General features: G+C 39.0%; 1 protein-coding gene across 1 annotated transcript in view; it reads right to left on the bottom strand.

Moving 5' to 3' along the window:
* LOC105443455 overlaps positions 1–2,641 on the bottom strand; it is a 45,558-nt gene extending 42,917 nt beyond the window's left edge. The window contains exons 1-2 of the mRNA XM_030993703.1: positions 2,525–2,641; positions 1,930–1,996 (exon numbers count right to left, since the gene is read on the bottom strand). Of these exons, the coding sequence (XP_030849563.1) occupies positions 1,930–1,996; positions 2,525–2,641 (184 nt within the window). The remainder of the gene's footprint in view (positions 1–1,929; positions 1,997–2,524) is intronic.
* Positions 2,642–15,903: the final 13,262 nt, after the last annotated feature.

The following is a 15,903-nucleotide window of genomic DNA, read 5'->3' as shown; positions in this document are numbered from 1 at the left end:
CTGACCTCTACCTCCTGCACGGATCATCGCCCATTCCCATTCACTATACGTTACGTACTAAAAGGCTGTATTGTCTGACCGTTCATGAATATTCATGTTTTTGCTAAACTCGGCAAAATGTTTGCTTTTACTAAATTGAAAAATTACGGTGGAGGGTTGGATGAAATGGACATAATGAAATAGGCAGAAGTGATCTATGATAATTAATGCGTTTTATGTTTCGTGTGCTCGACCTATAATCTTCAAATCGCTTGGTAAACTGAGTCCAAAGTTAGACTTGTTTCACATGTGTATTATAGGCAATGACGAGCTTGCAACCTATTTTGAAAAATTACGGTGGGTGAACTTTCAAAAGTCAATGAGACATGAGGGCTCAAATGAAAGAGCTAGTGATAACGTACGTCGGGTTGGATGTGCTTTTCGTTTAAACAAAAAATGAATTTTTAACGATTTTTAAAAAAAAACGTCCATAGGCTAACATGTTAGGCTGCTGACGCTGACGATGCTCTGACGATAGGGGGCGTCGTGAAATGAGACTAAACGGGCTATATTTGCTTTTCGAAATATTACTTGCACCCATTTAATCCAAATTATGATTCATAATAACATTGAAGTCTCCTCCAATTATCAAGGAATATTCTTGACTAAATACAGAACAAATTATTTTATTTAGATCAGACAGAAAATCACATTGGGCGTTTTCTTTATTCCTTGTGGGAAAGTACACACTTCCTAATATTAGCTTTTCGCCTTGACATTTGCCTTTAATGATGACGTATCTTCCCCCTTCGTCAATTAAGGTTTTTTCCACCACAAAAGTAATACCTGGTTTAAACATTACAATAACCCCCTACTGTGGTTACTCCCGTGGCTAAAAAACATTGAGCCTTCCCAATCACCCTTCCAACTGTCTTCAATGTCTTCTGTGCTAAAGGTTTCCTGCAAGAATATCATATTTGCCGACATTTTGCACCACTGAAAAATCTTCTTTCTTTTGACTCTATCTCTCAGTCCTCTGACATTAACTGAGAGTAATTTTAAATTAACCGACATCAAGAACTATGAATCTATACCTGTAACAAAGAACCTTTAGAAATGTACATAGTGGTGACAGTTTCACAGTAGATGGGAAGCTTGATGCATTTCCAACTCTAGAAAAAACAAACACTTTCAAGTTAGATTGCAAATTAAACAAGTACAGGCAGACATCGGAACCGGAAAACATACCACACATACCCTCACCCCACCCTTCAACACTATCAACCACATTCATACACATAAGCATAATATATGCTGTCATGTTCGAAACCCCTCCCATCACTTATTCTAAATCATGGCGTGGCAGCCTTTTACACAAAGTATTAATACAGTCTTCTTACTGTGACAACAAAAACCAACACCGAAAATAAAACAGAGCAATTTATCATAACTCCAGACGATATAACTTGACAAGTTGACCTCATAATTAACGGATTCAGATAATGTGTAACTAAGGAAAATTTAGCCCCAGGCTCAAACGGCGATATATAACATTTTAAAAGAAAAAAACGTAATAAACGAACGTAATAAATAAACCCCGTGCATACTTTCAGCTTCAACAGCTTGGACCCCACCAAATGGCTTTTGATACCATTATAAACTTTACAATATATAAGGAGTTTCTTCCCCTCCCACCTTTTTATTTTATTTTTATTTAAAAAAAACGAATTAATTAACTTTTGAACTATTCCTCTTCTTTTTTTCTTCTTTTTTTTACTGTTAACGACCGGCTTAAGGTAATCGCAAAAGGGCATTATTTCTTTTCCCCTTTAAATTTCTCTCAAAACAGAGTCTAGATATAAAATTTATAGTTAATTTAATGACCTCGCTGGTGTCTAAGACCGGCTGGGGACGAGACTTTTCTAAATAAAAGAACAACGTCCCGCCCACCTGCCGTCATAGACAGTGACCACAAGCAGCCGGTGACGAGATCTAAAGAGCCACTCTCGCCCTCCAGCTCTCGCAGGCCAATCATAGATGAAAAAGTATCTCACGCGTCCAAATCATTTATGCTTTCCAAAAATATTTCTATTCACCAGCTGTGCTTCACAAGGCACTAACGTTAATCCTCCTGCTAAGATTGTAAGATTACATGGATATTTACTATTAAAGGGGGGGAGAGTACAAGTACAAGGTTTTGTTGTTGATTCATGTTCTAGATGGGTATTGAAGTAAATTCAGCTTGGTTGCCAGCTTGGCAACCTTGAGCAACTTTTTTTTATAGCCTAATTAGCATAATCATCTAATTATCATATGTGCAATATGTAATAATGTTGCTAATCTCAATCCAGGAAGCCTGAAAACATGGGTAATACGACTTTTCAAGGGTTTTCTATGACGAGGAATTCATTTATGACACCAGTTTTTATTTTTAAGTAATGCAATTGTCTTAAATAGCATAATTAGCATGATATGCTATCACTTGACCTGCACCAGCATCGACGCCGTCTTCTCCGAATTGTTATCTTTCTTCCATCTCTCCTACATCCCCACCATTATCATCGTCACTATCACTACCAGTACCACTGTCACTAGTTGTGGAGCTGTGCTCATCAACTTTGAATTCTAAATCGAGTAAAACCTCTTCTTCGAGCTCGGACATTTTGATCAGATATTTAGCGTTCGAGTGGCGTTTGTATACGTATAATGCATGCAGGCGAGAGTTGTGTGAGAGCTCTTGGGAGCACCCTCGCGCTCATGTGCCCAACCTCATACGTCACAAATTGTACGTCACAATAGCGGGCCGATCAAGGGCGGAATAATCGGGTAGTAATTTCACCACTTTTAATAGCAGATAAGTCAATTCTGTAACAATTTTTAAAAACTAAATATGAACCATTATAAAGATTGTAACATTAACTTTGCAATGATACCAACATTATTAAGGTTAAAAGCCTTTTGAAACCTTCGCTCAGCTACTTTAAATTATAGAGAAAGAAGGCGATTCGTTGTACCGTTCTCGACTCTTAAAGCCCCAATGCACTACGTATAGCTACTTGCGCCATCTATACAGTGCGTCACAGAAAAAAGGAAACCGAGAATTATCGATATTTTATCATAACTTAGTCACAATTATAATTGATAAATGACACATATTTGTAAATCTTAGATCCTGTTCTTTTATTTGATGCAACACATATAATGCATATTTCACGCATGAGTGATGAAAATGAATTTGAAGAGAGAAAACCAAAAGGTCATTTGGCGGACGGTATCTGAATTTCAAAGAGAAAATCACATTTCTTTAAAGTTGAGTTTCTGCCCTTTCATATGACACCTCAGTCAGGAAAAGTGAGCTAGGAATAACAAAGTTCTGTTTGTTTAAAGTAGTGCTTGTATTTCCATAGTTTCATTAAACGAATTCGTTTTCACTGGCTGCCTGCCGTAGCAACAAACGGAATTATTAAACAAAAGACTTAACTCCGTTTCGTTGACAATCAGACGTAGACGAAAGACTTCATGCATGGCTGATTGTCAACAAAACGGGGTTAAGTCTTTTGTTAATTCTGCTTGTTTGCTATGGCAGGCAGCCAGTGAAAACGAATGCGTTTGATGATATTATAGAAATGCAAGCACTACTTTAAACAAACAGAACTTTCTCATTCCTTGCTCATTTTTCCTGATTGAGGTGTCATATGAAAGGGCAGAAACTCAGCTCTCTAGAAATGTGATTTTCTCTTTGAAATTGAGATAACGTCCGCCAAATGACTTGTTGGTTTCCTCTCTTCAAATTCATTTGAATCACTCATGCGTAAAATATGCGTCATATGAGTTGCATAAAATAAAAGAGTATCTGAGCTTTCCAAATATGTGTCAGTTATTAATTATTATTGTGACTAAGTTATGATAAAGCATCGATAATTCTTTGTTTCGTTTTTTCTGGGACGCACTGTATGGCAAACAATGCCTAATTAGTTGTGCCTGTTGGTCCCCCATGATCCCTCTTTTCTTATGTTAGTTGAAGGCTGATTTGATGAGATAACCACATGGCTGTGCCCCGGCGTCATTGACCTTGCAGGGAGGTGTAATCCCCCATGGCCAAACTAGTGCAGACGGGCTTTAATAGGCCTACATGTCTGAATTCAGCCCTTCCCCCCCCCCCCCACTCCCGCGCGAAGCGAGGAAGCTTTGACGTTTCCTTAAATTATTCGAGAAAGAAGATGATTCGTTGTACCGTTCTCGTCTCTTAATCCTTGTCTGAATTCAGTTTCCCTCATCCCGCGCTTTGACGTACGTTTCATTAAATTAGTATCGAAAGAAGATGATTCGTTGAACCGTTCTCGTCTCTTAATCCTTGTCTGAATTTATTTTCCCGGAAATGTTAAATCTCTGATTTCTTTTGCTTATATTGTAAGAAGGTGAAACTTCGAGAAAACACAAGTATTATTGTTGTAATCTCCGTCGAAGTCGTCAGAGCGGATAAAAGATTTCCCACAAGGAGGACAAATTACGATAGGATTATGTGTGTGTTATGTTTGTTTTTTGGTCACCCCTGGAGGGGGAAATATATTAGCCAGATTATATAGTCATCAAAGCTAAATATAAAATTATACTTTTACGCCACCGTTCGCATAATGCCTTACGGTCATAAAATTGTATCTTATTTGGCTTAAAATCTTGGAATCATCACTTCCTTAATTTATAATCGAAACTATATCGTGCAATATTGTAATTTACGAAAAGCTTGAATATGGTATCTAACTTAAGTCCCTACAACGCCCTCTCTGTCGCTTCCTTCCTTTGCTGAGGTTAGGGTCATGGCAGATCAGCCCCTCGATGGCAACGCTGCTACCCCCCTCCCCCTTCAACGCCCCCTTCACAGACCCCCTCGTGAAATACACACAGGATACGCCATCTATGAACTACTTGGACGAGAATTCAATATGCATTTGTACCAAGGAAATACTTCGGGGAGGGTGGGCCGAATGGCACAGAATTGTAAGGCTGATGGGGGGGGGGGGGGAAGGGGGGCTGCTGCTCGGGATGATAGGCCACGTACACTATTGGGACACGCCTTTTGTTCTCTCTTTTTTCAGTAATGTATGTTTTAAATTTGTTTTCAATAATTGTTTTATACATATAGTCCGGGGCATGTGGCGTCTCCTCCCCCCGCGCCAACGCCAGAGCAGTTGGGTGTCCCATATCCATTATTTCGCTTTCTTATTACCATTTTGTTGTTGCTTATTTCATTTTCATGAATAGCTTTCGTATTATGAATAGCGACCCTCATCCGGTGTTATGAATAGCGACCCTCATCCCGTATTATGAATGGCGACCCTCATTTCGTATTATGAATAGCGACCCTCTTCTCCTATAATGAATCGCGACCCTCATATCGTATTATGAATAGCGTCCCTCATTTCATATTATTGAAAGCGACCCTTATTTCGTATGATGAATATCGACCCTCATTATGTATTATGAATAGCGACCCTCGGCCCCTATTATAAATAATGACCCTCATTTCGTATTATGAATAGCAACCTTCTAGTCCTATTATGAATAGCGACCCTCTGCTCCTAATATGAATACGTATAGCTCCGTTTAGTCTCATTTCACAACGCCCCCTATCGTCAGAGTCAGCAGCCATACATGTTAGCCTATGGAATTGTACTAACAAAAAAAGTCGTTAAAAATTCATTTTTTGTTTAAACGAAAAGCACATCCACCCCGACTTAAGTTATCACTAGGGTGCTTTAGTAACGAGACGGAAGGCAAAGAGGACGGGAGAAATCACTCAACCGAGATCAAATAATGTATGCAGTTAAGATTCTGTCTATTGAAATACTATTATTCGTATCAGGTGAATGAAATAATTTGTATTGAGGCACTTCACAGAGACGTATGCATTTAATTTGGTTACATTACGAAAATGGTCAATTGTACGGCGATACAACTCTTCCGTCGAGTTTAGGGAACGAACGCTATTATGGCTGAGACAGGTCGTGAAAATCAACAAGACGGAGACAATTCTGGTTCGCACATGCGCAGATTGATTATTTTGCTCGGTTACCCTCGTCTTTGCCTTCCGTCATTTTCGTAATGTAACCAAATTTAATGCATAAGTCTTTGTGAAGTGCCTCAATACAAATTATTTCATTCACCTGATAAGAATAATAGTATTTCAATAGACAGAATCCGAACTGCATACATTATTTGATCTCGGTTGAGTGAATTCTCCCGTCCTCTTTGCCTTCCGTCTCGTTACTAAAGCGCCCTATTAGCTCTTTCATTGGAACCCTCATGTCCCATTGACTGTTGAAAGTTCAACCACCGTAAATTGATCACGATAGGTTGCAAGCTCGTCATTGCCTATAGTACACATGTGAACAAGTCGAACTTTGGACTCAGTTTGCCAAGAGATTTTAAGATTATAGGTCAAGCACTCGAAGGATAAGAAGCACGAATTATCATAGATCACTTCTGTTTGGTTCATTATGTCCATTTCATCAAACCCCCCACCGTCATTTTTCCATTTAGTAAAAGCAAACATTTTGCCGAGTTTAGCAAAAACAAAAATATTCATGAACGGTCAGACAATACAGCCTTTTAGTACGTAACGTATAGTGAATGGGAATGGACGATGATCCGTCCAGGAGGTAGAGGTCAGTGGTTTGTGCTGGCAATGATCACGCGAGCGAAAATGAGACAATCGGAGCAATATGGCAAACCTCATTTCGAATTATGAATAGCGACCCTCATTTCGTGTTATGAATAGCGACCCTCTTCTCCTATTATGAATAGCGACCCTCATCCCGTATTATGAATAGCGACCCTCATTTCGTATTATGAGTAACGACCCTCTTTTCCTATTATGAAGAGCGACCCTCATTTCGTATTATGAATAGCGACCCTCTTCTCCTATAATGAAGAGCGACCCTCATTTCGTATTATGAATAGCGACCCTCATTTCTTATTATGAATAGCGACCCTCATATCGTATTATGAGTAGCGACCCTCTCCTCCTATAATGAAGAGCGACCCTCATTTCGTATTATGAATAGCGACCCTCATTTCGTATTATGAATAGCGACCCTCTTCTTCTATTATGAATAGCGACCCTCATCCCGTATTATGAAAAGCGACCCTCATTTCGTATTATGAATAGCGACACTCTTCTATAATGAAGAGCGACCCTCATTTCGTATTATGAATAGCGACCCTCATTTCGTATTATGAATAGCGACCCTCATTTCGTATTATGAATAGCGACCCTCATTTCATATTATAAATAGCAACCTTCTAGTCCTATTATGAATATCGAACCTCATTTCGTATTATCAATAAAAAGCGACCCTCTGCTCCTATTATGAATAGCGACCCTCATTTCGTATTATGAACAGCGACCCTAATTTCGTTTTTTGAAATATCGACCATCTGCTCATATTATGAATAGCGATCCTCATTTCGTATTATGAATAGCGACCCTCATATCGTATTATGAGTAGCGACCCTCTTTTCCTATAATGAAGAGCGACCCTCATTTCGTATTATGAATAGCGACCCTCATTTCGTATTATGAATAGCGACCCTCTGCTCCTATTATGAAAAGCGACCCTCTTTTCGTATTATGAATAGCGACCCTCATTTCGTATTATGAACAGCGACCCTCATTTCGTTTTTTTAAATAGCGACCCTCTGCTCCTATTTTGAATAGCGATCCTCATTTTGTATTATGAATAGCGACCCTCATTTCGTATTATGAGTAGCGACCCTCTTTTCCTATTATGAAGAGCGACCCTCATTTCGTATTATGAATAGCAACCTTCTAGTCCTATTATGAACACGACCCTCATTTTGTATTATGAATAGCGACCCTCATTTCATATTATAAATAGCAACCTTCTAGTCCTATTATGAATAGCGAACCTCATTTCGTATTATCAATAAATAGCGACCCTCTGCTCCTATTATGAAAAGCGACCCTCTTTTCGTATTATGAATAGCGACCCTCATTTCGTATTATGAACAGCGACCCTCATTTCGTTTTTTTAAATAGCGACCCTCTGCTCCTATTTTGAATAGCGATCCTCATTTTGTATTATGAATAGCGACCCTCATTTCGTATTATGAGTAGCGACCCTCTTTTCCTATTATGAAGAGCGATCCTCATTTCGTATTATGAATAGAACCTTCTAGTCCTATTATGAACACGACCCTCATTTTGTATTATGAATAGCGACCCTCATTTCATATTATAAATAGCAACCTTCTAGTCCTATTATGAATAGCGAACCTCATTTTGTATTATCAATAAATAGCGACCCTCTGCTCCTATTATGAAAAGCGACCCTCTTTTCGTATTATGAATAGCGACCCTCATTTCGTATTATGAACAGCGACCCTCATTTCGTTTTTTTAAATAGCGACCCTCTGCTCCTATTATGAATAGCGACCCTCATCCCGTATTATGAATAGCGACCCTGATTTCGTATTATGAATAGCGACCCTCTTCTCCTGTAATGAAGAGCGACCCTCATTTCGTATTATAAATAGCGACCCTCATTTCGTATTATCAATAAATAGCGACCCTCTGCTCCTATTATAAATAGCGACCCTCTTTTCGTATTATGAATAGCAACCCTCATTTCGTATTATGAACAGCGACCCTCATTTCTTTTTTAAATAGCGACCCTCTGCTCCTATTATGAATAGCGACCCTCATTTTGTATCATGAATAGCGACCCTCATTTCGTATTATGAATAGCGAACCTCATTTCGTATTATGAATAGCGACCGTCTGCTCCTATTATGAATAGCGACCCTCATTTTGTATTATGAATAGCGACCCTCATTTTGTATTATGAATAGCGAACCTCATTTCGTCTTATGAATAGCGACCGTCTACTCCTATTATGAATAGCGATCCTCATTTCGTATTATGAAAAGCGACCCTCATTTCTTATTATGATTAGCGACCCTCTTCTTTTATTATGAATATCAACCCTCTTTTCGTGTTATGAATAGTGACCCTTTTCTAGTATTATGAAAAGGGACCCTTATGAATAACGAACCCGATTTCGTATTATTAATAGCGACCCTCTTATCATATTATGAATACCGACCCTCTTCTTTGATTATGAATAGCAGTCCCTATGAATAATGACCCTTATGAATAATGACCCTCTTCTCAAATTATGAAAAGCGGTCCTTATGAATAGCGGTCCTTATGAATAGCGACATTGACCCAAATATACAGCCTAAAGAATAAGAAATCGGTTGGTTTGGATGGGATCAGTTCTTACATATTGAAAACTTGTGCATCAAAAATCTTTAGAATTATATCATACCTTCTTAATAAGTCAATAACTGATGGGGTAGTTCCTTGCCAGTGGAAGATTGCACAAATTATACTATTGCACAAAAAAGGTGACAAATGTCAGCCAGATAATTATAGGCCTTTATCATTATTGCCCTGTGTTTCGAAACTTTTAGAGAGGGTTGTTTAAAAACAATTACTTGATTACTTGAATGACAATGATGTATTAGGTCGAAACATTCCACAACTACTCCACATTAAAGTAACTGATGAATGGCCTGACGCAATTGATCAAGGGAAATATACTTGGTGTGGATTTGTCGATTTACGGCATTCGATACTGTCAATCATCAAATTCGAATAAAAAAAACTTGCCGATATTGGAGTCCAAGGACCCTCATTAATATGGTTTCAGAATTATCTGATGAAAAGACGTATTAAAACTTCCATAGGACAAACATTGTCGGATGAATTAACCCTTGATTACGGAGTACCTCAGGGCTCAATACTTGGGCCACTGCTATTTTTAGTTTTTATAAACGATCTGTCTAGGTCCTTCACGAAATGCAATTTGCACTTTTATGCCGACGACACGGTTATGTATTATTCCCACAAAGATGTAGAAGTGATTCAATCAGTTTTAAACGAAGAGCTAGGTAATCTACAATCTTGGATGAATGCAAATAGACTCTCTGTGAACTCCAGTAAAACAGTATGCATGCTTTTAGGGACAAACTTTATGGTTTCTAGGCGTGATATTCTCAATTTAGAGGTGAATGCCACTAAGCTAAATCAATGTTTCAAATATCTTGGACTAAATGTAGATTGTGAACTTAAGTGGAATATTCATATAGAGCAATTGAACAAAAGAATTGGGAAAATGATTGGTTTCCTGAGGAGATTGAGGTATTTTATTAATGAGTCTAATCTGAAACTAATTTATACATCTGTAATTATGCCTCATTTTGACTATGCGGATACTGTTTGGCAAACTGCAAATAATAATCATTTTGATCAACGTCAGAAGCTTCAGACTCGGGCAGGAAGAATTATTATTTAGGTTAAACCTGGTGAACACATATCTATTCAGCAGATTCATGATACCTTGGATTGGGAAACCCTAAAATCTCGACGTAGGAGACATATGAATTCGTTACTGTTTAAAACATTTTATGAGCTAGCACCTAAATATATGAATGATAAATTTGTATTTAACGGAAAGTGTTACGGGCCAAGATATAATGACAATTTAATGCTTCCGAAACCAAGAACCAATCAGTATAAACGTACATTCTTATATCGCGGATCCGTGTTATATAATGAACTACCTCTTAAGCTCCGTCAGTTAGGCACGCTAAATTTGTTTAATAAAAATGTTCAAAAGTACTTCGATTATTTTAATATTTGAATTTCGCAATCCCATTGGTTTTTGCCATAAACATAATCAATTTAATAACAGACTAAATTAGATAATGTGTACAATATTTTAAAACTAATTAAATTAATTGTTAGCAGGGTTGGTAATAAGGGTGGTGTCGTATTTTGTTACATTAGGGATGGTAGGGGATTTTGTTTTTAATCTGTTTAGTTCAATTTGATTTAGTTAAGTTTAGTACAACTACAATGTTTTTTAATTAAGACTTACTATTTTGTTATACCATTACTTGTTATAGTATCATTATATATATATATATATATATATATATATATATATTGGACTTCATGGAAGAACAGAGCCATTAGGTTAATGGCTCTGAAATGGACTATCCAACTGTTTCATCATTCTAATATTGTTATATAAGTCTTTGATTTTTTAATGTTGTGTTATTGGGTTTTTTATGATGATTTTCGGAAATAAAACAAACAAACAAACAAATTCTATTTCGCACGAACTTGAAAGAACGTAACGTTAATTCGGATGCTAAGTTTACAAAGTTGGGCGGGAAAACCTATAATAATACTCATAATAATAACAATATTTTACATCGCTACTTTATCACAGGTTCGATTATGCACTTGTAATTTATCTTAAGATTCAATGTGATGGGCTTTTTAACACGTTATATCGTATTGCATATGGTGTGTGTTACGATATCCGAATATCCGTATCCGAGGAGTTAAATAAACAACATGTCTACCATAACAAACCAACCTCCCGACTATTTCTATCATTACCACTAAGACCCTCAAACTCATCAGTGTGTATGCGCCATGTTCGAATTAACAATGACAGAAAGTATCCGCAAGTATATTGTGTAACTACCTTACTATGATGAATGATGAATAGATAATGACAATTCATTGTAAAAATGAATGGAAAAGTTGCACTTGCAAAGTAAGCCTATTCACTCACAATTCGTAGTTACAATGACTTCTCGGTTCGTGCCGTCAAGTTGGATTCGACTTATCTGACCGCTTCCGAAAGCATTCCAGTACACCATTTCATTCCCGGGATCATAGTCAATTGAATTTATATAACTACCATCTGGGAGACGTATCAGGGTGAAGGGGGTGTCCATGATGTTTGTATCATTTCGTGGTTCCGGCAAGGAAGCGTAGAGGATACCAGGGACATTATTATCACCAATAAATATCTGAGCAGTATCTGTATAACAAGAGAAATTTGAAATAAAAAAAAGAAAGGAAGTTCACATGGGAGTCAGGAATATATTGCTTATCAAAAAGATTATCAAAAATTGTCACTATTAAAGCCTGTCTTTCTTTTCTGAAGTAGGATACCCTTGCAAATAATCGAGCAAGTTAGCTCAACCTTATACCTGGTAACATTTATACCCGGACGTTGTGTGTCGATCCGGACAGGTTGTGTATCAAGACAGTTGATTTAAAACAGCAATCTGTAGAAGTATAAACCCGATATTTCAAAAATTATCTAAGACTTAATATGTTTGACTAAATTATAAAGGACAAATATAAATTATGCTTAGAGCTATTTGGTGAATTTCTATCGTTAAACTCGAAGGCAAAAGAGAAGCCTTTTTGTTTGTTAAGTTTTCGTAGTCCCCCCCCCCTCCTCCCAACTTCTACTACTACTACTTATACTAGGAAGAAAAACGAGAAAGAAGAAGAACAACAACAACAAACGGTAATACCTAACGTAAACAACGTGAATGAGGATTTGGTGTGTTTTTTTCTCCGAGTTCACGCCCTAAACGGGTATTTCACAAAAGTGTACTCCTTAACAAGTAAGCATATTGTAGAAGAGTAAACCCTTGAGCATGTTTAAGTGCGAAAGGGATTACCAAATAAGTTGCTGACAAATTAAAAAAAATCAAATCGCGCTTCTGATTAACAATTTAAACATTTATTTCAATAAAGAAGCAATAACATCAACATGTAGGCCTACACTTCCAATAGTGTTTTTACATCAGCAGGCTGACGTAACCGAAAGTTATAGACAACCGGCTTCCCGACCAGCTTTCCATTCGGAATCGGGATTTACCAAAAATATCCCTAAACGCGTAAAGTAGGATTTTGAAAAAAGAAGAATTTTGAAAAAAGTACCCTTTTTCTCGAAAATAGCCGTTTTTTCAACCCCTAAACACGGCACATCGCGGACCGCGTCCGATCTCCTAGAAACACCCACCTTTATACGCGTTTTCTCGTTCATGCATGCTCACAGTATTCATGTTTGTCTGAGACCCCTGGAAAGTATGTATCATCTAGATTAGTGTAGGTAGGTAAGCAGAAAGAAATGCTTCAAAAACGGCCTGGAAAAAATGGCGCATGGACGGTCAAGCATGAGAGATTTTGGAGAGCAAAGAGTAAGGAGACCTCGGGTGGATGCCGTAGATTATGCCTACGAAGTTTGAAAGAAATCTGGATCGAGAAGGGACCTATATATAGGGTTCACAAGCACTGCGTGTAAAACAAATCGGATATTGGGTGCATGAAGAAAATGTGATATCGCGTACCGTGGCACAAAACGACCGTCCATATTAACATAATCATTAAGAGAAGGCAATGGCGTGTAACATGCCCCCCCCCCCCCTGACCGATTTTAAAAATCCGGCTTCGAGATGAACTGCGTTTGGCCACCCAGACTACGCTAATTTGTTTAAGGGAACAAAAAGGACGGAACGGGGGCAAAAGGCGTACTAAAAGAGTGACGTCATAGCCGGTAACGTGTTATCATTCGGCAGAAACTCAGCGGAATTCGTATATATAGTGATCCTTGTTCAAATGCCATTTACTCATAATTTTCTGCGAGAGCATTTACCGTGTTTGGTTGAATTCGAAAGGGCATTTCATTGCGGTCAGTTTGATACCATTGTAATCTAGGCGCAATGTACTACAATCGTTTAATTAATGCTAGGTTCCCACTGTCGTGCAATCCGTTACGAACGCAACATTTGGCAATTCGTAGCAGATTGTGGAACTTTGTGAAATTGCAGGTTAGGAGACGAGGTGATGCAAGTCGATACGTTCTGGTACAAGTGGTGCACTTGGATGCGATATGGTCACGATTGGTCAATTTCGTATGACACGATCTGTCACGATCATGTCTCCCGTTCAGATACGATCATAAACGTTCCAATAGGATTGTCCCGATGGAATCCACGATACAAAGATGGTGCAGATACGTTCATCACAAACCGATAGGATACGATTGTGGTTGCGATGTCTTTCACGATGAAGATCGAGAATGATCACGATATGAGCTCCGATTGGACCCCGACGGATATACATACAGACCGACTGACCATGGAATTCTTTGTTTCTTAAACTTCTACAGTGTGCACACTACAACTCAAAATCATTGATGATGACAGGAGTTAAGGATGATGACAAAAACGTGACAATTGCATTATTACTGTATGCTTATATTAACGCCAGAGAGGAAGAAGACGAGCAGAAGCCAGACCAGCCACAGCCAAAACCACAACGGACCAGGAGAGCTGCAGTCAGGCAGTTCTGGGTTCGACCATGGCTTACAGAGGAGAGAAGACAACGGTTTGGCCAGTTCTCCAGCCTCCTAGACACCCAATTGAGGCTTGAAGATCCGGTAGCGTTCCAAAACTACACAAGGTTATCACCATAGCTCTTTGATGAAGTGGCCCCAGCAATCAAGAGGGAACTCGCCAGTTTCAGGCAACCCCTCTCACCTGGACTGAAACTGGTAATTATACTGAGGCTACTTACCATTGTAGACTTGTATCGGTCCCTTGCGTATGTATTCGGGTGTGGAGTGTCCAGCATCTCATGGTTCCAGAAGTGTGCCAGGCAATCGGGCAAGCGTACACACATGAGGTGTTTAGCCTACCTGTAACCCCTGAAGCTTGGACAGCCGTAGCTAACCAGTTTGAGCAGAGATGGAACATCCTCACGCCTTTGGAGCCCTGGATAGCAAACACATTGCTATCAAGAAGCCAATCATAACTGGCAGCCTGTACTGCAATTACAAGGGCTTCTTTTCGATACCACTCCTGGCTCTTGTGGATGCAGATGACAAGTTTGTGTGGATCGATCTTGGTGAAAAAAAATGACACATGTCAGATGCTCAGATATTTGGCGCCTCTGAGCTGCTCAACGGCCTGGAAGAGGAAGCACTAGGACTCCCCACACCCTGCCCTCTGACTGCAAGCCCTGATGACCTCCAAGACATACCCTTCTTCATCCTGGGGGATGACGCCTTCGCACTCAAGAACTTCCTCATGAAGCCATACGGTTGAAAAGTGATGGCCAGGGAGGAGAGCATGTTTTACTACAGTCTCTCAAGGGGAAGGAGAGTGGTGGAAAATGCCTTTGGCGTTATAGCCAATAGATTCAGGTGTCTCCTCGGGACTCTAGGCGACAGTGGTTCAGCACATCCTACTGAGACAGATGAATCCAGGCATTGCAGCACAAGAAGCAGACAATGAGGCTTAGCGACACTCAGTAGTTAGCTCTCATTGGGAATTCGATACCGTTCGGGGGTTTACCCCCAAAAGAGGTGCTGTAAATCACCGGAATTAGCCTTCAGTTTTAGACCAGCAGGCATTATGTAACGTACTGCGTTTTCCACCCATTCCCCCATATGGTAAAGTCATTATCTCACTTATCCCACACCCGGAGATCTCCGAGAGACACACGTGTACACACGTTAATGATTTTAACCACCAAGTCTGGTGTCAGCGAATTATGGCCTTCTGCACATGGAAACTGACGAGTGACTCCCTTTAAAACCACAATAACATCACAGGAGGGAAAAGCCATTAATCTCAAGAACAATAACAAGGAGCATGGATGGACCATGTAGACTGGCTAGATGTGGATCAACCTTCTGCACCTCGCAACTCAGCTACAGAGGGAACTCCTGAAGGCCTTCTTCAACTCACCACAAGGTGCGGTCGCATTCCCAAGAAATTATATATATATATATATAGGGTAGGAGTGGGGAATTGGAGACCCTTAAGCATATTTGCATACTTTACATAAACATGAAAAATGTTACACATACAGAAAGTTTTGTATTCTCTTCAGTAACTTCTTCTCTTTATTTGGTAACAAAATTGTGGTCATGATGTAACTGGTTAATAAGATAACAATGATTAATGATGTCATCACCAAAGGTCTCTTATTACCTACATGTGCAGGTAATAAGGGAC

This window comes from Strongylocentrotus purpuratus, unplaced genomic scaffold (assembly GCF_000002235.5).
Source record: "Strongylocentrotus purpuratus isolate Spur 01 unplaced genomic scaffold, Spur_5.0 spur5_scaffold_20, whole genome shotgun sequence".
NCBI lineage: Eukaryota > Metazoa > Echinodermata > Echinoidea > Camarodonta > Strongylocentrotidae > Strongylocentrotus > Strongylocentrotus purpuratus.
This window is presented reverse-complemented; position numbering and strand designations above follow the sequence as displayed.